Source organism: Nyctereutes procyonoides, unplaced genomic scaffold (genome assembly GCF_905146905.1).
Source record: "Nyctereutes procyonoides isolate TBG_1078 unplaced genomic scaffold, NYPRO_anot_genome, whole genome shotgun sequence".
In the NCBI taxonomy this organism is placed as follows: domain Eukaryota; kingdom Metazoa; phylum Chordata; class Mammalia; order Carnivora; family Canidae; genus Nyctereutes; species Nyctereutes procyonoides.
In genome coordinates this window covers 862,508-884,776 of record NW_026575040.1, presented here as the reverse complement: position 1 = coordinate 884,776, position 22,269 = coordinate 862,508, and the positions used below count along the sequence as shown (strand labels likewise).

The 22,269-nt window shown below is 37.1% G+C and overlaps 1 protein-coding gene across 7 annotated transcripts in view; it reads left to right on the top strand.

Annotated features, from left to right (window-relative positions):
* Positions 1-22,269, top strand: part of SCAPER (S-phase cyclin A associated protein in the ER) — a 433,964-nt gene that overhangs the window by 202,611 nt on the left and 209,084 nt on the right. For all 7 annotated transcript variants that reach the window (XM_055319784.1, XM_055319782.1, XM_055319779.1 and 4 more), the window contains 2 exons: positions 8,576-8,641; positions 19,195-19,321. In XM_055319784.1, coding sequence (XP_055175759.1) covers positions 8,576-8,641; positions 19,195-19,321 — 193 coding nt within the window. The remainder of the gene's footprint in view (positions 1-8,575; positions 8,642-19,194; positions 19,322-22,269) is intronic.

The window sequence follows — 22,269 nt, the reverse complement described above, 5'->3', positions numbered from 1 at the left end:
GTCCTCGCTGTCCTGGGCCCTCCCGGCCTCTGCCTGTCCCGGGGGGAGGCCGGATCCTGGGCTGTGTCCCGGCGCCCTGTGCTCCGGGGCCTGCGCTGGTGGATTCGCGCTCCCGCCCCGCAGCCCCCTCCCTGGAGCCGCTCCCGAGCCCCTCCGAGCTGCTCCGGTCCCGCCGTGCGCGCTGCAGCCCTTAGGGAGCTCGGCGCACTCTCCCGGGGCGCAGGTGTCTGTTAGTGTCCCCGGGAGCCCGAGGGCATCCCCGCCCTCCTGGGTCCTGCTCCAACTCCCTGCGAGCCCCTTTCCGCCCGGGAAGGTTGGTGCAGCTCCTGCTTCTCCGGGACGGGGCTCTCCTGTCCTGGGGACACTCGCCCCGGCCTCAGCCCGGCTCCTCGCGGGGCCCCTCCCCCTCGGAGGCCTTTTGTTTCTTTATTTCTTTTCCCCCGTCTTCCTACCTTGATAGAAGCGCGAACTCTTCTCACTGTAGCAGTCCAGCTGGTCTCTCTTTACATCTCAGGCTGAATTCGTAGATTTTCAGGATGGTTTGAAGGTTATCTAGGTAATTTGGTGGGGACAGGTGACTCGGGGACCCTGCTCTTCCGCCATCTTGCCCCTCCGACCCCCCCTTTTTTTTTTTAATGTAAGAAACTATCACTCCTCCTATTCTGAATGGTAGTCTTGCTGGATAGAGTATTCTTAGCTGCAGATCTTTCTCTTTCAGCACTCTGAATATATAATGTTACCCACTTGCAACTTGTAAAGTTTCTGTTGAAAAATGTGTGGGAAATATCAGAAAGGGAGACAGAACATAAAGACTCCTAACTCTGGGAAACGAACTAGGGGTGGTGGAAGGGGAGGAGGGCGGGGGGTGGGGGTGAATGGGTGGCGGGCACTGAGGGGGCACTTGACGGGATGAGCACTGGGTGTTATTCTGTATGTTGGTAAATTGAACAGCAATAAAAAATAAATTTATTTAAAAAATAAAAATCTGCTGATAGCCTTATGGGGTTTCCCTTGTATATAACCTTTTCTTGCTGCTTTTAAATTTTTTTTCTTTATCACTACTTCTTTCCATTTTAATTACTATGTGTTTTGTTGTTGGCCTCCTTGGGTTGATTTTGTTGGGGGATCTCTGTGCCCCCTGGATCTGGATATGTTTCCTTCCCCAGTTTAGGGAAGTTTTCAGCTATTCCTCATACAAATTTTATGTCCCTGTCTCTCTCTCTTCTTCCAAGACCTCTATAATATAAATACTATTATGCTTGATGGAGTCAGTGAGTTTCCTAAGTCTCTTCTTATTTTGGATAACTTTTTTCTCTCTCACCCGTTAGCTTGATTATTCACCATTCCTCTGTCTTCCAGGTCAAATTCACTTCTCTGCTTCCTCTATCCTGCTATTTATTCTATCTAGTGTATTTTTAATTTCTTTCATTGTGTTGTTCATCTCTGGTTGGCTCTTTTTCATCTCTTTAAGGGTCTCACTGATGTCCTTCACTCTTTTCTCAAGTCCAGTGAGTATTTTATTATTGACTATTACTTTAAATTGTCTATCAGGCATATTACTTATATCTATTTTGTTTAAGTCTGTAGCTGTGGTTTTGTCTTCTTTCATCTGGGACATAGTCCTCTGTCTCTTAATTTTTGTCTGTTTTTTTTTTTTTAAGGATTTTATTTATTTATTTATTTGGGGGGGGTGGGGTGGGGAGGCAGAGACACAGGCAGAGGGAGAAGCAGGCTCCATTCAGGGAGTCTGACGTGGGACTCAATCCTGGGTCTCCAGGATTACACCCTGGGCTGAAGGCAGCACTAAACCACTGTGCCACCAGGGCTGCCCTGTCTGTTTTTGTGAGGAAAGTCAGCTACGTCTCCTGCTCTTGAAAGTAGTGGCTAGGGCACACACTTTTCACAAGGTAGCTCTGATCCTCTTCCACAGGGGATGCACAGCCTCTATGGAGACCAGGACTGGCTGGGGTTGCTCCACAAAGCATGCTGACTGGAAATGCAGTCTTAACAATGTGGGCATGTCCTCCTAGGAGGTGACTGGCCCTTGAAGGTGGGACCACAACCCCACAAAGTACACAGGTTGGAAGATGGTATATTGGCAATGTTTATGCAGCTTTTTGAGGGAGGGTATCCATAACTCCAGGGACTGAGGCAGGTGTGACTAGAAAGGGCAGATCCTTGGAAGTACAGAGGGAATGGGGCTTATTGTAAGCAAATGATGTTACAAGTGTCAAGGCTCTACTGGCTCCAGTAGGTTGCCTTGTGTTTATGCTGAAGGAGAAGGAGAGGAAGATAAACCTGAAATCTCCTTTGTTCCTGGAGACATCTCTCTGCCATCCCTGCCTCTTCAGGACACCAGCACCTCTGAGATGAGTAAATAACTCTCCCTTCCATATGTCACACGTGTTTTTTAAAGTGCTACTTCTATGCTGGATATCCACAGGTTGTTTATTGTCCTGTCTCTTTAAGGGCAGGAATTACACTCTCTAATGCCCTCTGGGCTCTCTTAGAGCCAGGCCCACTGATATTTAAAATTCTAGGCTTTAAGCCCCACTGATTGTGAGAACTCAGGAAATTCAGCCTGTCTTGCTTTCAAATCCAAATATTTTGTGTATTCATCTTCCCTATGCAAGCTTCCTAGTGTGATAATCTGTTTCTCATCCTTATCCAACCCTGACCAAGGATGCCAATTGCCGTTTTAGTTCCCCACATCTCCACAACCTCCTACCCTCTTTGGTGTGACCTCTTCTCTACTTTTAGTTGTAGGGTTTGTTCTGCTAGTCTTCAGGTGGTTTTCTGGGCTTTATATGCTGATGTGAGTGTTCTCTAGTTGTATCTGTGGGAGGAGGTGAGTTTAGCATCCTTCTACTCCACCATCTTTCCAGCCCCTTACATCTAAGCAAAACTGTATTTCTATCATAGTATGTAATTTGTATGTTTCTGTAGCAATAGTCTAAGATAACACTTAAGTTATAAACAGACCTTTATCCCTCATTCTGAAAGACATTTCAGACTGATATTTAACTTGTGAACCCGTGGCATATATTATGAATATTCAAAGTAGTATATTATCTGCTCCCCAAATATCCAGTAATAGAGATAGGACATTGAATAATTTCATTTGGAGTGTGTTTGGTCATTTTTGTTTCTTAGAAGAAACAGCTAGCTTTAAGTTAAGTTGAACTGGAGATTTACTTTTGGAAAGGAAAAGAAAAAAACCGAATTAGTAGCTCTGACCTTGAACTATTACAAGGAGAAAGACAAATCTTTGTGTCTCAAGTATAGTTTTGATGAACTTTCTACTAGTTTTAAATTGCTGAGTAGTCCTTTTCATGGCTAAATCCATGCATAATGAAGCTATCTTGAAGTGTGTGCAAAAAAGTAATATTTAAAAATAATCGACTTGTAAAGTCATAAATGTATTGTAGGGGGAAATTTAGAATATGATAGAAAGTAGATACTTCAATAAGAAATGTGAACAATGAAGAAATCAGTTATAATTGTCTCTGATATTGGCATATTTACATGTGAATATACATGTTATTTGTCTGAGCCTTTAAAAGATTTCAAGACCAAAGAGAACTGACTTATTTTATTTTTTTCCTAGGCAACATATATTTCTACCATTTTCCAACTGATTCCTTGCAGTAATTCTGGGAGGTCAATATTATCCTTATTTTAGATATGACAAAACTGCAGCTCAATGAAGTAACCTAAGGCTTAATAGCTATTAAGTGGTAGAGTCAAATTCAAGTTCTGTCTCTAATCTCCATGTTCTATGACACTTTGTTCTTCATTTAGTGAGAGTAATTTTAAAAGTAACAGTTAACGATGATCAACGCAGAAGAGGCTATCCATTTTCCTTGCCTTTCCTCCTTGCCAGACTCTCCAGTATAATGCTATATCTTTGTCTTATTCTAATTATGTTACCAAAAACAAAAACAAGTTCTGTGTTGAAAGATAATTTTTGACCCCCAAGTTTTCCTTTCTAATTAATGCTGGTGACCAAGTAGTGAAGCTTCTGTGTATGTTGAGAGAATATTTAGTTAAACAAGAATTTAAAAGAGAAATGTGTCATTAGACAATTTAGATACAGGTTTGATGCAATTCTGTTAAAAGTCGGAGTCCAGTATATTATCAGTCCTTTTAGTGTAGCATATAAAATATCTTTTTCTGGCAAAAGAGCCCTGTTTTTCTTCCTTTCTTTAATCTTCCTTCTTTTTTCCCAAAACAGGTCAGATTTTTTTTTTTTTATTAGACTTTGGCTCTAAATACCTTGGTTTTGAATCCATCCATGTATATTGCCTTGAAGAAGCTTCTTCTCAATGCCTGTTTCCTCATCTATAAAATGGTGAATTAGCCCATAACTTTATTACAAGGACCAGATCAAGTATATTAAATGGTATATAACAGTTTAGATTGACACTGGGAATATTTTTAATGTGTATATATACACATATATATGTATATACACACACATTTAAAGTATATAAATATATACATTACATATTGGCTATATAGACATAAATAAATGTCTATTTATTTATAAATAGACTGATAAACAGTGACCATAATTTGTCGCTAACATAGCTCATAGCCTTGAAAAAAATTCCAGTTTAGGTTTATTTGAGTGCTAGGTTTATTGAATATTTAAAAACAAATCAGTATAATTCACCATATTAGTAGAATAAGGAGACAAAAATCCTGATTCTCTCAATGGATTTAGTAAAGGCAATACATCCATTCATGAGAAAAACTTTGCTTAGCAGAGTGATATTATTGAGGAAAACTTTTGGAATTTGATTAGGTATTAACTAAAACCTTAGAGCATGAACAAAGATATTTGCAAATCTTATTGCTGGGACATACAGCCAGAATATATAAAGACCTCTTATAGCTTACTAATAAAAAGACAAATGGGCCCAATAATAAATGGGCAAGGGATCTGAGTAGATATTTCTTCAGCAAGATATACAAATGACCAATGTGATTACAAAAAGGCCCAATATCATTAGTTATCAAGGAAATGCAAATCAAATTTGTAATGAATTCTACTTCACACCAACTAAAATGGCTATATTTAATAAAATAAAGAAAACAAAGATGTGGATAAGTTAGAATCTTCATACCTTATTGATGGGAACATAAAATGGTCTATCTACTTTGGTAAATAATTTCTTAGTTCCTGAAAAGTTAAACTTAGAATTACTATGTGACTTAGTATTCCACTCATAGATCTATATGCAAGAGAACTGAAAATGTATGATAAAATAAAACTTGTATACATATGTTCATAGCAGCATTATTGAAAAGAGCCAAAAAGTGAAACAACCCAAATGTTCATCATCTGTTGAATGGTTAAGTAAAATGTGCATACCCATTACAATGAAATAGTATTTAGGAATAAAAAGATGAAGTACCAACACATGCTACGATGTGGATGAACTTTGAAAACATTATGCTAAGTGAAAGAAACCAGTCAAAAAAGGCCATGTATCATATGATTCCATTTATATGAAATGTCCAGGATAGGAAAATTCCTAGTTACAGAATGATTAACGGTGTTTAGGAATGGGAGCAGGAGGGAAGAAATGAGAATTGGTTGCTAACATTTACTGCATTTTATTTAGGGAGTATAAAAATGTTCCAAAGTTAGAGTTTGATGATGACTGCACAACCTTGTGAATATATTAAAAAACATTGAATTGTATTGTACATTTACATGGGTCAATTATATGGTGTTGAATTATATCTCAGTAAAGTTGGTTCAAAAAATAAAATGGCAGAAATAATGCTAAATATATGTATTGTACTGATAAAAAATAAGTTAAAGAGTCTTGAATTAAAAAAAAATTCTTGAATTATGTGAGTGAAAAAGGAACTCCAAAATTCATATGCCTATAAATACAACTATTTAACTGGCAAAAACTGTCAGGTTCAACAATCAAAAACTTACTGCTACCAGGGTAAGAAAGCACAATGAAGAAAAATCAGAAAAATGTCATTAAGAGTGTTTAGTGGCATTTTAATTTTACCCCGATTTCATCTTCCACTCCCCAGCTCAGCAGCATCTTTGAAGACAACCACCTGCATCCCTGATACAGGTACCTAGTACTAGAGGGAGCAGATGTGACCTTACATTCAAGGATGTATAGTTGTTTTGACCTGTTTGATGGTTTTCTGAAAGATGTTGCCTTTCTTTCACCTAACTCAGAATTCTCCCAGAGCTGGGGAGGCCACCCTGGGGGCAATTGTCAAAACCAATTTAAAGGCAAATGTATTAGTCAGTATAGTCTGGAGCAAGGGAAAACAGAACAAACAATAATCAAAAACTTGTAGGGGGTGGGGGAGGCTGAAGATTGAAATGCTTTGAGTAATAAAAGCATTGAAGAGCTCCCACATTCTCTGAAAAATTTAGAAAGCCACATGTATATCCAGGGCTGGATGCATGTTCAGAAAAGACCTGAGAAATTCCTAAGGTCTTGTCTCTGGCTGATCATCAGACTTCTATGCAGTGGGAATCAAAGGCTAAGGAGGAGTTGTAAACTTCCAGTGTTTTGTCAGTTTGCCTCAGCCACATACACAACTCATTTACAAATACTAGATTAAGACTTTTTTTTTTTTTTTTTTTTTTTGGTCACTCCTGGTGTTTAAGTTATTCCCTAAGCTAATTGAACAGAGACTTCAGTGGCCATAGTGACCAAAAATAGAAACTTGTAGTCAGAAAGATTACTAAACAAATATATAAAATTACATCAAGCCCCAAAACACACTCAATCAAAGGAGGAGATTTTTATTTTCAGCATTGCCACATTATAATATTTAAGGTGTCTAGTTGTTAACAGAAAGTTACAAGGTGTTCAAACAAAAAGTTATCCTTTACACAGGAAAATAATATAGAAAGTGTCTAGGGAAAACCCAGACATTGGCCTTACTAGACAAAGGCTTTAAATTAAAATGTTAAAATATGCCCAGAGAACTAAAGAACCCATGAGAACAATATCTAACCAACTGAGGAATAGTAATAATGATATTATATTAAGTTATATTTTAACACAAAATTATAAAGAGGAGTGAATCGAAATTTTGTTGAAAAATATAGTGATAAATGAAAAATTCACTTAAGAATTCAAAAGCTAATTTGGGCAAGTAGAAGTAAGAATTAGTGAACTTGAAGTTAGGTCAGTTGAGATTATCTCCACAGCACAGAAGGAGGAAAGAATGAAAAAAAATGAACAGAGTTTGAAAGATGTGTGGGACGAACACATACACACAACACCAACACAAGGAGTCCCACAAGGAGAGTAGAGAGAAAAAAGGACAGAAAGAATATTTGAGGAAATTATGGGTGGAAATATTCCAATTTAATGCAGGATATGAACCTGCATATCCAAGAAGCTTAACAAAAACTCTAAATAGGAGAAAGAGATCCACACTATGATACATTTTAATCAAACTGTTATAAGACAAGGACAAAGAATCTTGAAAGCCACAAAAGTAGGGGCACCTGGGTGGCTCAGTTGGTTAAGCAGCTACCTTTGGCTCAGGTCATGAACCCAGGGTCCTGGGATGAAGCCCATGTTGGGCTGCTCAGTAGGGAGTCTACTTCTCCTCCTCTGCCTCCCATCCCCTCCCCCAGCTCATGCTTGCTTGCATGAATGAATGAATGAATGAATGAATGAATAAATAAATAAATAAATAAATAAATAAATAAATAAATAAATAAATGCAAGCAAAAGAGAAGCAGCTCTTCCTATGAAAACATTCTCAATATAATTACCAGCTTATTTCTCTCTGGAACATAATAAAGGCTAGAAAACAGTAGGATGACATAATCAGTTTTCTGGTTAAAAAAAAAAAAACAAACACATTGTCACCAAAAAATCCTATGTCTGGCAAAACTTTAAAAATGAAAGAAATTAATTTGCTATAGTGACGCCTATGTTAGATTGATTAACCGTTGATGCCTATCCCTATTGATTCAGCAAGCTACAGCTAGTTAGACAGTTGCAGAGAAATGTTATCTCACGATTTTTCCAGACTTTCAGTATTTAGCAAATATAAATAACAAAAACAAAGAAGACAAATCTTTGAGTATCTAGTCATTTCCAGTGCCTTTTATTTATTTATTTTTTATTTTATTTTATTTTTTCATTTTTTCCAGTGCCTTTTAAATTATTTCTAATGGTAAATATCTATTCTTGTATTTAGTTTTGCATTATATACCTCTTAAGGTATATGGATATTTAGCTGCTTCAACTATCTTATAGAAACTTATTTATAGGATTTCCAATTTAATTATCATGATTTTAACATTTCTGAAAAATAAGCCCCGTTTTGTACCAGGTCTATAAAGAGAAATGTTTTCATGAAGCTCATCTTTATCCTATAAAGAAATACTTATCTTTTAGTCTTTTTTGATAGCATTTATGGTATTTCAAAGAACTATTCTCAGAGATCAAAGTGTTACACTAATGTTTCTAATATTGGGATAGGAAAAACATAGTCAGGGTTTTAGTTTGTTATAAAAATTAGCAGCAAAATAACTAACAGTGATAAACTTTTCTCTCTTCAGAGCCAAGGAATATGAAAGTTTAATGGAAACAAAAAATACTGGATCTGACTCACCTTATAAAGCAAAGTGAGTATTTTATTCTACATTTTATTTCTCTACCTTACTGGTATCTGCCTATATAAAAGTTTATCTGAACTTATATTCCTCTGATCCTAGGCTTTATATCTGAAGCCTAGAACTTCATTCTTCTAACACAGTAGTTTCCAGCAGGAGACAGTTTTGCCAGGGGACATTTGGCTGTGCCTGGGGATATGTGATCACATTTTGATTATCACAGCTTAAAGAAATGGTGCTTCTCCCATCAAATGCATAGAGACCCAGGAATGCTGTTAAACGCTCTTCAGTGGGCAAGACTGAAGCAAAGAATTTTCTCATCCAAAACATCAGTAATTAGAAAAATGCTGGTTCTTGCTCTGAGGAGAATCTTGCTCAGGATTAGTGCCAGGGCCGCCTGATGGATGAGGATTTAGACCCCACCACTGGGTGTAAGTGTAACTACACAATAGCTAGACAAAACCATCATCGTTTTGCTTTTCTCAAATATATTAGCAGTAGAGGTGCGGTGAAGAAGGTATTCAAAAACAATGCTGATGGGAGTGCAGGTTAGTATAGTCTTATTGAAAGGCAATTTGAATCCAGAGCTTAGAACTTCTACTTTAAGCTGCTGAGTGAAATAATGCAAAATGTGCCTAAGTATTTATATACCAAGATGACTGTTTTAATATTATTTTCCATAGTGAAAAAGTCAAGAACGGACTGCCACAAATTGAGGAATATCTATAACCACTGGTTGGTGTAGATATGCTGTAGCATTTTAATGTAGCAATTATTTACATTTAAAACAAATCATGTTTCCTGTCAGAAATTAGATAACCCATCAGAAAATTGCTTTTATTAATTATTGTTTTGGGGACGCCTGGTGGCTCAGTGGTTGAGCATCTTCCCTCGGCTCAGGTTGTGATCCCGGGGTCCTTTGATCGAGTCTGGCATCAGGAAGCCTGCTTCTCCCTCTGCCTTTGTCTCTGCCTCTCTTTCTCTCTCTCATGAATAAATAAATAAAATCCTTTAAAAAAATATTGTTTTGAATCTATTAGTCATTGCGATTCTAAAAGAAAAAAATTGTAAAATATTAAAGAAGTTAACAAAATTACCAACATTATGATGATACTGTATATCTGGAAAACCTAAGAGAATCAAGTGAAAAACTAGTAGAAATTAGAGAATCAATTCAGTAAGATGACTAACTACCAAATTAATGTGATATTAATAATAGCTAATGTTTACTGAACCTTTGCCTTATTCCTAGGCTCTTTACTTGTGTTGACTCCTTTATTCCTTGCAAGAACTCAATGAATTTCATTAGTGAAGCTAACTAAGCCTTACAAAGGATGAGTAACTTGCCTTAAGGTTATGCAACATCCTGGCTATAAAATTAATACTTTCTTTTCTGATAATCAGTTAGAAAACATAAATATCATTTATAATAGCAACAAATAAAGTAAACTAAGAATAAACTTAACAAGAAATATGAAGGCTCCATAAAAATTGAAAACCTTAAAATGCTAACATTATAACAAAGGGTATATAAAAGAAGACTTATATGTAGAAAGACAAATTATACTCTTGAATAGAAAACATGGTATAGTAAATTTTCCAAATTCTCCTACAACCAAAGTGTAAGCTGAATAAAATAACTGCCTTTAAAACAATAGAATAATTTTAAAGAACATATAGAAAATGAGAAGTTCTAGAGAAAAAAACTTTTTAAAGGAAAATGAGGTAGGATTGTACTGACAGATATTTAATAATACTGTAATAATATCTAGGTAGTTAAAATAGTTTTGCATTGGCACATGAATAAAAATGCAAATTGATAAAGAGATTTTTATTTTATTTTTTTAAAGATTTTATGTATTTACAAAGATAGCCAGAAGAAGAAGTTCAGCCATTCTGGTGGCATGACCCTGTACAATATAACTGCTACTATTCCATCAAGAGGTGGTCTCATTTCATTTCGTCTTGAATTTGTTCTGGCCTCTTTTTTTTTTTTAATAATAAATTTATTTTTTATTGGTGTTCAATTTTTCAACATACAGAATAACACCCAGTGCTCATCCCGTCAAGTGCCCCCTTTAGTGCCCGCCACCCAGTCACCCCCACCCCCATCCTCCTCCCCTTCCACCACCCCTAGTTGGTTTCCCAGAGTTAGGAGTCTTCCATATTCTGTTTCCCTTTCTGATATTTCTTACCCATTTCTTCTCCCTTCCCCTCTATTCCCTTTCACTATTATTTATATTCCCCAAATGAATGAGACCATATAATGTTTGTCCTTCTCCAATTGACTTATTTCACTCAGCATAATACCCTCGAGTTCCATCCACGTTGAAGCAAATGGTGGGTATTTGTCGTTTCTAATGGCTGAGTAATATTCCATTGTATACATAAACCACATCTTCTTTATCCATTCATCTTTCAATGGACACCGAGGCTCCTTCCACAGTTTGGCTATTGTGGACATTGCTGCTAGAAACATTGGGGTGCAGGTGTCCCGGCGTTTCACTGCATCTGTATCTTTGGGGTAAATCCCCAGCAGTCCAATTGCCTCTTGACTTGTTTTGACCTATAGACTACTATGGAAGCAATAGGTGATTCCCAAGACTTGGTCTTAGATGCTTCAAGGCTTCTGCTTTCAACTTCACTTTCTTGCTTCCCTGTGATTACCCTGTAAGGAAGCCTGGGCCAGCCCCCTTTAGGACGAAAGATCACTTGATCATGGTGATAATCCTTTTAATATGCTGTTGAATTCATTCTGCTTGTTTTGTTGAGGATTTTTTTTTAAGATTTTATTTATTTATTCATGAGAGATACGGAGAGAGAGGCAGAGACACAGGCAGAGGGAGAAGCAGGCTTCCTGCGGGGAGCCTGATGTGGGACTCCATCCCAAGACCCCGGGGTCACACCCTGAGCCAAAGACAGATGCTCGACCACTGAGCCTCCCAGTGTCCCTCTTTTGAGGATTTTTGAATTAATGTTCACGTGAGTTATTAATTCTTTTGAAGCCTCTGCTTGTGTTACCTTTGCTTATGTCCTGTTCGCCAAAGCATGTCATCTCACCAAGTTCAGAGACACTGTAGGAGACTATACAAGTCATGGATAGTGGGATCCTTTGATTTAACAATATGCTGCAGAATTTTCTCTGGATTCTCCTCTTACTTGACTGACTGCTCTACTTCAGTATTTTTTGCTTGGTTCTTTCTTGTCTCTTTGATTTTTGACAGTAGCAGGCCTTTCTCCTGAGAATTCAAATGCAGAATTATTCCCTTGTTAATCTTTTTTTTTTAACGATTTTATTTATTTGTTTGTTTGTTTATTTATTTATTATTTATTTAATCGAGAGAGAGAGAGGCAGAGACATAGAGGGAGAGGCAGGCTCCATGCCGGGAGCCCGATTCGGGACTGGATCCTGGGACTCCAGGACCACGCCCTGGGCCAAAGGCAGGCGCTAAACCGCTGAGCCACCCAGGGATTTCCCCTTGTTAATCTTATTGAGGTTTATGACTTTAAACATTTAGTCACTGATGGATTTTAAGTGTTTGATTCCAACCTAGCCCTCTCCTCAGAACTCTAGACTCAGATATCCAGCTTCCTGTTTAGTGTTTCCACCTGGTTATCTGTCTCTTCAAGTGGCCCCTTCAAGTGAACATGTACAAATTTAAGCTCCTGGAATTTGCTCTTAAACCTTACCCTTCACATGTTTTCTCATCTTTAGGAAATAGCAAATCCATCCTTTGAGACTAAAATCTTTTTTTTTTTGAGACTAAAATCTTTAAAGTCATCCTCTCTTTCTTCACACTTCACTTTCGGTCCACCAACAAATTGTCTTGGCTCTATCTTTAAAATATATTCAGAATCTGACCACTTTTCATTACCTCCACAGTAACTAGTCTGACCGACTATTGTCTCTCATCTGGAATATTGTAGTAGGCTCCTAATTAGTCTTACACGGCTTCTGCTTTTCCTTACTTACTGGGTAACCAGGATGTTCCTTTAAATTATATATATAGAAAAAATAGCAGTAGCTATAGAAGCATAATTTATGAGTGTTTCCAAATCCTCACATAGACACCAGATTAATAGTTAAGAAAACCAAAAGCCGTGGCAGCATTTACAACAAAACCACATTACCAGGTACCTCCAGGAAATCCAAACAGCCACCAGACCTGCATGGTATTGACATCAGTGTGAAAGAGAGCAAAAAGAAGCAATTGGGATAACAATTGTAAAGAAAGGAGGAGAACCCCCAAATAACTCATGTTTCCAATGCAAAGTGTAGGGAACCAATTTGACCAAAGCACCTGTACCTCATTTTCAAGTACGTTCTCCTGGAAGTGCTCGTGAACAGTTTGCCTTGCTTTTTTGCATGTCCTAAATATCAAAAATCAGTTTTTCCAGTTGCAAAATCCTTGGTCCACATCTTTTTCTCAAGGATCTAAAATTTTAAAAAATAACATAAAAGTTATACTTTCTTATAGAACTAAGAGTGGTGCCCAAAAGAAAAAGAATATTACATAATAACTATCTAATAATTTTATAGTATAACTAAGAAAAATATCAGTGAATAGGAATTATATGCTAATAAACTGACCATTCTCTAATTATTTTGGTAATGATATTAGTAATGTTATTTTGAGTCTGTTGTGCATATAATATGGGATAAAGTAAAGGATGTTATGGAAACTAAGATTCTTCTATCCCACGTTCCCGAGAAGCTGAATTTTCAGTTTGCAGGAGATAGTAATGAAAGGAGAAAGGAAATAAATGTAATATAGAAGAAATCAGGTAACACCCCTATAAGACTGAATTTAAATTATATTAATTTATGGGGTATTTTATCTTTCAGAAAGTGGTGTGCATATGTATATTTGTGTGCGTGTACATATTTGTATATACATATATATGTATATACACACATTTCTTTCCTAGCTCTATCCGTTGAAGAGGCATTGAAACAATGATCAACACAGTTGCAGTGAGTTCATTGATTTGGGACTTAAAATATCATTTCACACTAAAAGAAGCAAGAACTTCTTAGAAAAGTGCCTGATTCTAGACCCAAATGCGCCATCGTACTAGATGGCAAGGAAGCTCTCAAAGATTGCTAGTGTTTTGTCAAAGGAATCAGTAGCCAACTTAAGAGTTTTCTACTGGACAAAAATAGGACAATTTGAGCTTCCAAAAGAAAATTATAACTGATTGAACTTGGTAACCAGATAGTAGACGAATTGTCTCATTATTATTATAATTTTTAATTATCTCCTTATTAAATTATTCTAGCTAATAAATGAAGATGATTCTTTCTTTCTTGCTCTAATTACCCATCCCTTTTCCAGAAAAATTGGTCCTGAAGTCATTAGATGAGATACCCAAACAGCCATCTGCACCAGGGAGATGGCTGGAGGTATCAGTGACACAGTGAGAGATGTCAGAGCCTGAATAGGCTAAGGTGGACATTTATTTATGCAGGGCGTAAAAGGGGTGACCAGATGTGGAGTCTCAGAGCCCAAGCAGAGAGAAGAGAACTTCTACGTGAGATGGGCACCAAGGCCTGGTTTGGTGAGTCAGAGCAGAATGAGGATACGTGGAAGGGCATCCTAGCACAGTGTGTCAGAGCCCAAGTGAAGAGGGAAGCCTGACAAAGGCAACTGAATTGAAACCCAAGCACGGTGAGAAGGCACAGTAGCCCAGTCAAGGGAGTCAGAGCCCAAGCAGGAGCATAATAGCATGCGTATAGAAACAAAGATTGGGGGCACCTGGTGCCTCAGTCGATTAAGCTTCTGCCTTCAGCTTTGGTTCTTGATCCCCGGGCCTTGGGATTGAGCCTCGCACTGGGCTCCCTGCTCAGTGGAAAGTCTGTTGCTCCCTCTCCCTCTGCTGCTCTTCCTTCTTGTGCTCACTCTCTCTCTCTCAGATAAATAAATAAATTCTTAAAAAAAAAATAAAAGAAACAAAGATGGATGTTATGTTACATGTAGGGTTTTGGTCAAATACATAAATATATTAAGGATGATGAAAGGCAGATTGCTCACTGCTGAAGAGTTAAAAATATCCAGGAAAAACAGAAAGACCCTGTAGCAAATTGGAATTATAGGTATTTGTTTTAATTGTATTTCCCAATATATAGAAATAGAACTATAGATGTAAATGTGTAGGAATATATATATGTATATGATATATATTTTTTATTTTTATGTATAAAATAAATACATAAAATAAACATTTCCTAGTTCTTTCCCCTGAAAGTGAGGGCCTGGGAGAAGCAAGACTTCAATAGCAATACCCCAGCACATCAAGTACTCCCGTGTACTGTGAAGGCAAGGTAGTTCCTTAAAAGAGAAAGATGGGTTCTTCTTTCATGAGAAGGGAGCTGGCAGGCAAAAATGAAGGGTGTCCAATGTAGGAGGCAATGCATGTACATTGATTTTTTCAACTTATATAGGGATTTCTTAAACTCTTATATTTAGAAATAAAGGCTTCAACATATTATTTAAAAATAGAAGGGGAACCAATTGCCCTAAATTTAGACTATGTACCTTTCAAATAGTGGAAGTGAAAGAAAAAATTGTTAATGTGTTTGTCTTCCTGTCTATCATACTAAAGAGCGATGTTTTCTAATGTGGACCTAGCGTCTTTTCTTATGTTTTTACAAATCATTCCAATGATCCTAATGAACCCCCCGGAACCTCACCATGATACAAGTTAGGGTTCCCTACAAAAATATATTTACATTTCACGTCCACCAGTGACATACTTGAACTTAGAGTTGTTGTGGGGGGGATTTGTTTAATTTTTGAGAATAAAGTATTTGACCTTACAACATTCTCCACAAAGCCGTTTATCTGACAGATAATTCTCATGTTCTAGGCTAGGAGTTACAGAGTCTCTTTTTCTTCTCATGCTAGAAAATTTTTCTGCCAGAAGTAGCTCACAGAACAATTTCTGTGTTAAAAACTGCACCCTCTAACAGCTTCTTTTCTTCCCTGGTAGGGAAAATATAACTTTCAGGGCCTGAGTCCTGACAGTCTGTAATTATTCATAGTATGAATCAAAATCTGATGCTTTTTTCTTGAGAGGGGCTATGTTATTTGTGGTACTTCTGTGGAGGCAGGGAATTAAACAGAGGTTTATCTCATGTTACCAAAGCATCCCCTTGATTTGGCATTCTTCCTTGAAAGGTAGGTTCATAGGAGTCCCAGATTTGATTTACCTCAGGGTGAAATATAAGCCTCTTGTATTCTGTGAATTAAAATGGTTCTTGTGCCTCCCTAAGTACCCCTGGTTTTCAGTGGAATGTGACCATTCTTGGTAAGAATACTGCTAGATTCATATGCATCCATGGCTGCGGCCGAATATTTAGTTACATGGTGTGTAGACTTTATTCAGCCAACAGCTAAAGTGGCTACTTATCTATCACACGGTAAAGTTTTCTGCCAGTATTCCTCAACATGATAAGGTCAGTAATTTTAATCTAATGGGATTCTAGCCCATATTTGATTAAAAGGGAAAAGAAGTATGTTGTTCTTATTCTATTTCTGTGTTTTTTATATATTCCCTTTTTCCTTTCGTTAGATTGAGACCTTCTGTCAATGAATAGTAATAATGGTTGATCATTTATTGAATGTCTACTTTACTCCTGAACAGTGTTAGGTACATTACACTAATTACTTCCAATCTGTGAAAGCTCTGATATATATAATATTAAATATGAATATATAAAAATATAATCATATTTTAAAATATACATAAATATATATTTATATGTTTTAAATATACATAAATGTATATGTTTATATATTTTATATATACATATATTTTTTAATCTCTACTTTTAAAATGAAGAAATTGAGATTCAGAGTAGTTAAAAAACTGTTCCATGGTTTACTATGTGGTATGTACAGGTGCTAGAATTCACGTACAGGTATTTCTGATATTAGAGTTTATATTTAGTCTTTGACATATCAAAGTAAACTTCACACAGATAGCTTAGATTTTTTTTTTTAAAAGCTGGCCTTCCTTGTCTTCATGGAGCTAACAGCCAAATGGAAGAGACCCCCTTTTTTTTTTAAAGATTTTATTTATTTATTTATTCATGAGAGACATACAGAGAAAGAACGAGAGGCAGAGACACAGGCAGAGGGAGAAGCAGGCTCCATGCAGGGAGCCCGACATGGGACTCGATCCCAGGACTCCAGGATCACACCCTGGGCTGAAGGTGGCACTAAACCGCTGAGCCACCTGGGCTGCCCTAGATTTTATTTTAAACTGGAGTTCACCAGTGCCTTTTTGAGCTGCATTTGCTGTTGTACTCTTTGAGAAATTTAAAATTTTTACACAAATACATTTTTAGGTGAAATGGTACTCTATGGCATTATTTCTTTGTGAACAAAATGCTCTTACTTAAATTGACTAATACGGTTTGGAGACAAAGCATGGGATTTGAGGATCAAAGGCCAATACCTTTTACCAGTCATGAGACCTTAGGAAAGCCCTTGAATTTGCCTGAGCCTTACTTTCTTCACTTTTCAAGCGGGAATAATACTAATAGACATTGTTTTCATAGGGTTACATATGATCATGTACATTCATGTATTTTGTAACCTGTGAAGTTATGGATATTATTAATATTAAAGTAAAGAAGAAATTTCTTTTTTAGCCTATTCATTAAATATCTATTGAATGCACTTATGATAGAGGTAGCATATTAGGTCCTGTGGATAAGGCAGTGAACAGGTAGACAGGAGCCCTCTTTGATGAAGTTAAGACTATATTTCTACACTGTTCAATAGAATAGCTTCTAGCTATGTGTTTCTATTTAAATTATTAAGGTTAAATGCAACTTAGCCATCTGGTGGCTTACTCAGTTTAGTGTCTGACTCTTGATTTTGGCTCAGGCTATGATCTTGGGGTCATGAGATCAAGCCTCATGTGGGGTTCTGCGCTGAATGTGAAGCCTGTTTAAGATTCTCTCTTCCCCTCACCCCCCACCTTGTTTACTCGCTCTCTCTCAAATCAGTCAATCAATCAATCAATCAATCAATCTACTTAAAATTCAGCTCCTCATTCACACTAACTATACGGCAGGTACGTAATAGCCTCATTTGGCTAGCAGCCACTGTAGTGGACAATACAGATATGGAAGATGCCCGTCATTGCAGAAAGTTCTGTTGTAAAGCTTGCGTGGGAAAGTCGTGATGAGTGATTTGAGGGAATAGTCAAATCAGAGAAAGTAATGTTTGAGCTGAAAACTCAGGGATAAGTAGAAATTGTCTAGATAATGTAGAGGCAAGGGAAGCATTTCAGAAGGAATGAATGAGCATTTGCAAAGATACTGAAGGAAGAAGAAGAGGGTGATTTTTTTTTAAAGATTTTATTTATTCATGAAAGACACAGAGAGAGAGGCAGAGACACAGGCAGAGGGAGAAGCAGGCTCCATGCAGGGAGCCCGACGTGGGATTCGATCCCTGGACCCCAGGATCAGGCTCTGGGCTGAAGGCGGCGCTAAACTGCTGAGCCACCCAGGCTGCCCAAAGAAGATGAGTTTGATCCAGAAAGACTTCCTGTGCAGAGTCTGTGTGGCCAGATTAGCCCTACACGGGAGGATTCAGCCTTCCTTGATTGTAATAGAAACAAAGGAGAGTATGGGTGAAATGCAGATGGGCTTGTAGCAAAGTTTGTGGTTTGAGTTTGTGGCAGAAGGTGAGGATTTTCTTGTTCTAGTAGTTCTATTTTCACTCTGAAGTGTAAGATCTTTTGAAAGCAAGAGGGAGAAAGGAAATGATGACGTTCTGAAGAGAGTGGATAATGTATGAAGCAAGTCTTTGTGGAGAGTGAGTGGACTAGACAGATTTAGTAAGATCCTCAATGTGTAGTCATACCAAGGTCAGAGATGGAAAAGGCTGGCAGATGTTCATTATCCACCTCAATAAATTTATACATCAAGACACAGAATGGCGCTCACCTACCGAAAGACTTAGTGACTGTCACCACTGCTGGGGGTTGGCCAGTAGGAGTAACAGAAAACAGAGAGGGAACGTAGCATGTTTGCCAGGAAGTGACTATAATCGTGGCCTACAGAATCTATCACAGGTAAAAATGGAGATGAAACAACGGGGGAACAATGTATGGGGGCGAAGTGGAGAGATTTGGGAGCATGTCTGGTGACTATCTGTCGGTGGGCTGCTTAAGCAAATACGCGGAAAACAGGATTGCTCAGAGTGAGGTATATGAAACAGACGAGGAAGGGCTGCGAAGAATACCATGCACGCTTCACTCAGGAAAGAATCTGTGGTCTAAGTAATGAGTTTTATTTCCTGGTTAAAAGTAAGTAATTGCTTGTTGTCTAAGTAAATGCCATCAGCAGTGGCAGCCATTACTGTCCTCTAGTTCTGTGTTGTGCCACGAGGACTAGGTTGATATTTATGAAGTGTCGTCACAGAGGAGTGCTCTGTGAAGCAGTTTCCAATACAATAGTGAAAGTAACTTTTGTTTCAAACTGTTTAGGAAAATGAAATATTATAGTCTAATTCATTGAAGTCATTCTTCCCTTTCATTTTGTATTGAAGGCTTCAGCGATTAGCTAAAGATCTTCTAAAACAACTGCAAGTACAGGACAGTGGCTCATGGGCAAACAATAAAGTTTCTGCTTTAGATCGGACCCTAGGCGAGATCGCTCGAATATTGGAAAAAAAGGTATGTAACTAATCTCTTGCCTTCCTTGGCCTTAATCTTTATGGTTCTTTCTCACTATGACAGGACATAGGACTATAAGGCTGACTCTCAGTTATGCATTTCTTCTGTGTTTCCAAAAGCTGGTCTACCACTAGTGGATGTTTTTTCCTTTCGTTCTCAAACTGATGTTGTTTTCAGTCATTTTAATTGAAATCCTCAATAAAATATGTTCTTTGAATCAGTCATATTTTTCCCCACACAAACAAAAATAAATTTATTTAAAATGGAATCACAGTAATAAAAGTATCCAGTTTTATGACAGAAAATGTAAAATTTCGAATTACAGAACTCATGAATAACAAGCAGATTTCCACAAAGCACCAGTTTCCTTACTACCTCCAATAGAAGGTTTGGCAGTTTTCTTTAATGACTTAGGGTCATTAAATGTTCTTGCAATAGTTAAAAAATTCTTAATGATTTTTAAGGTATTTATTATTCAGTATAGAAACTTTTAAATGAACAAAGAAGAAATAAAATCCCTGTAATACCCACTGTTGACACTTTATTTTCTTAACCTTTTTTACTGCATATTTCTTACATGAATTTATCTGGCTAATTTTATCATAAATATTTTCTGGTGTCTTTAAAAATTCTGTATAACTAAATGAACATATTATAGTTTACACAATTTATATCACTTAGTTGGTTTTTAATTTTTCTATTTGATGTAATGACCATCTTTGTTTATTATTTGCATTTTTTGTGTGTTTTCTGGGTCTTAAATTTATAATATTTGAGACACGTTAATGACTGTAGTGATGAAAATAACCTGAATGTAATGAATACCTAACACACTGTGAATTCATCACCCAACTTAAAAACTAGACTGTTTCCAGTACATCTGTAGATCCCAGTGTGATCCTTCCACACCCCATTCCTACCTCTGCTCCCTCTGAAGGAAATACTATACAGTATTAAAAGGATATCTTTTCTTTGTTTTTAATGTCTTTATTTCTTTATTACATAAATGTATTCTTAAGTAGATATTATTTAGTCTTGCTCATATTTGACCTTTATAAAATATCATACTGTAGACTTCTGTAATTTTTTCAATCAGAAGTAAAATTTTAAGTTTTATTTAGGCTTATAATTGTAGCTGTTTTTTATTTATTTTTCTCTGTTGTATAGTGAGTACTTCATTGTGCTAATAATACAGTTTTTTAATACATTTTCCTGACAAGGACATTGTTTTTCAGAATTGAATTCATTCGGAGTTGAATGTGTATGGGTTTGTGTGTGAGAGAGAGAGAAAGAAAATGAGTGATGAGAGACAGTGCTGCTCAAACATTCTTGTATCAGAGCGAATGAACCCATTTCTCCAAAGTGGGGAGCCTCAGACTTTAGTCTACATCAGAATCACTTAGGACTTGTTAAAACACACCTCTCCTTGGGTTTCTGATTCAGTAGGTCTGGAGTGGGTCCTAAGAATCTGTATATCACAGGTGACACTGACGCTGCCGGTCCAAGGATCATATTTTGAGAATTGTTGTGCTTGTCTAGGATATATGCCTCAGGGATGGAATTACTGCATTCTCAGGCACGTGAATGACCAGCTTCACAAGGTAGTGTTCGGCTGCATTTTGCCATCAGACAGCACAATCCTCTGTAGGACTGAGAGCAGCGTATTCACTGAGGCATTGCGGCAGAGCCCCGAAGAGTCAGCCTTCTGTATGATGCATCTCTTTCAGAGTGTCAGAGAGTTCAGAAACTGGTAATTGTCAGACGTGTGCTAGATGGGAGTGTTTGGAGGTTTGATAATACCTTGAAAAACATCCCTATTTTAAAATTAGCACATGCTGATTATTTTATTTTTATAAAGGGCACTTATACTTGAACACAAAAAGGGTTCACTTGAAGATACCACTGTGTGTACCTTATCTCATGAATATTGTTTTAGAGAAGTAATCACAAAATTTCTGAGGAAAAAGTAAAATGATCTGTATAATAAAGGTATTCAGTATGAAAATCTAAGTAAAGTTATTTCATTCACAAAGGGGCGATTTTACTGCAATACCACTGATTCCTTATAATTTGGGGAAGAAAAATGTAGTCTGGCTCCCGGTCTAAATGGTCTGTGTCAGAAACCTTGCTGTAAAGCTGTCCTCAGAGTATACACTGCAGGACCACCTGAGAGTCTAAACTTACCTACAGTAAGATCCTTTTGCTATTTTTATAACTAAAATCCCTTTTACCTAGCCAAGACAGACTCACTTTATGTGGAATTCTGTTCATAGTGTTATACTGACATTTCAGTGTAATTCAGCTGATATTTATGATTTCAGTCTAGGAATTGTAAATAACCATTCCTTTTTGTTTGGAAAACTGCCTGGAGTAACAAAATCATTAGAGCCAAAGCCAAGTACCCAGTGAAGGATTTGAAGACAGCCTAGAAGTGACAAGGGTGGGACCGGTGGAATTTGGACATGTACTTACTGAGGAATGAATCTTGAGGTCTTTATCCTCTTAATTGAGATCACAACACAGTGATGCTTGCTATTACTGCTTTGATATGGTTTTCCTTAGATACTTTTTCTAAAGTTCTGAGAACTACTTTAGAACCAACAGGTTAAACTTTTGTGATGCATAAAAATACTGTTATAATGAAAAAAAATACTCTTACAATGAAAAAGATCAGGAAATTAATGAAACATGCAAATTATAGTACTTACCATTTGTGTCATGTCCCTTCTGACTTTCTGGTTCTCTGATTTTGCTTAGAAACAGAGTTTGTAAGCTGTGTTGCATATCTTATAATTTTTAACAAATTCGACCCAATTCTGCAAGAAATATGGTGGTCTAGGGTACTTGCACCCACTCTACCAACAAAAATATCTAAAAATACTGGGGAAAATTTAAAGTAACTTTGTTAAAAGCATCAAATTGCTAAGAAGAAATGGAGGAATTACCAG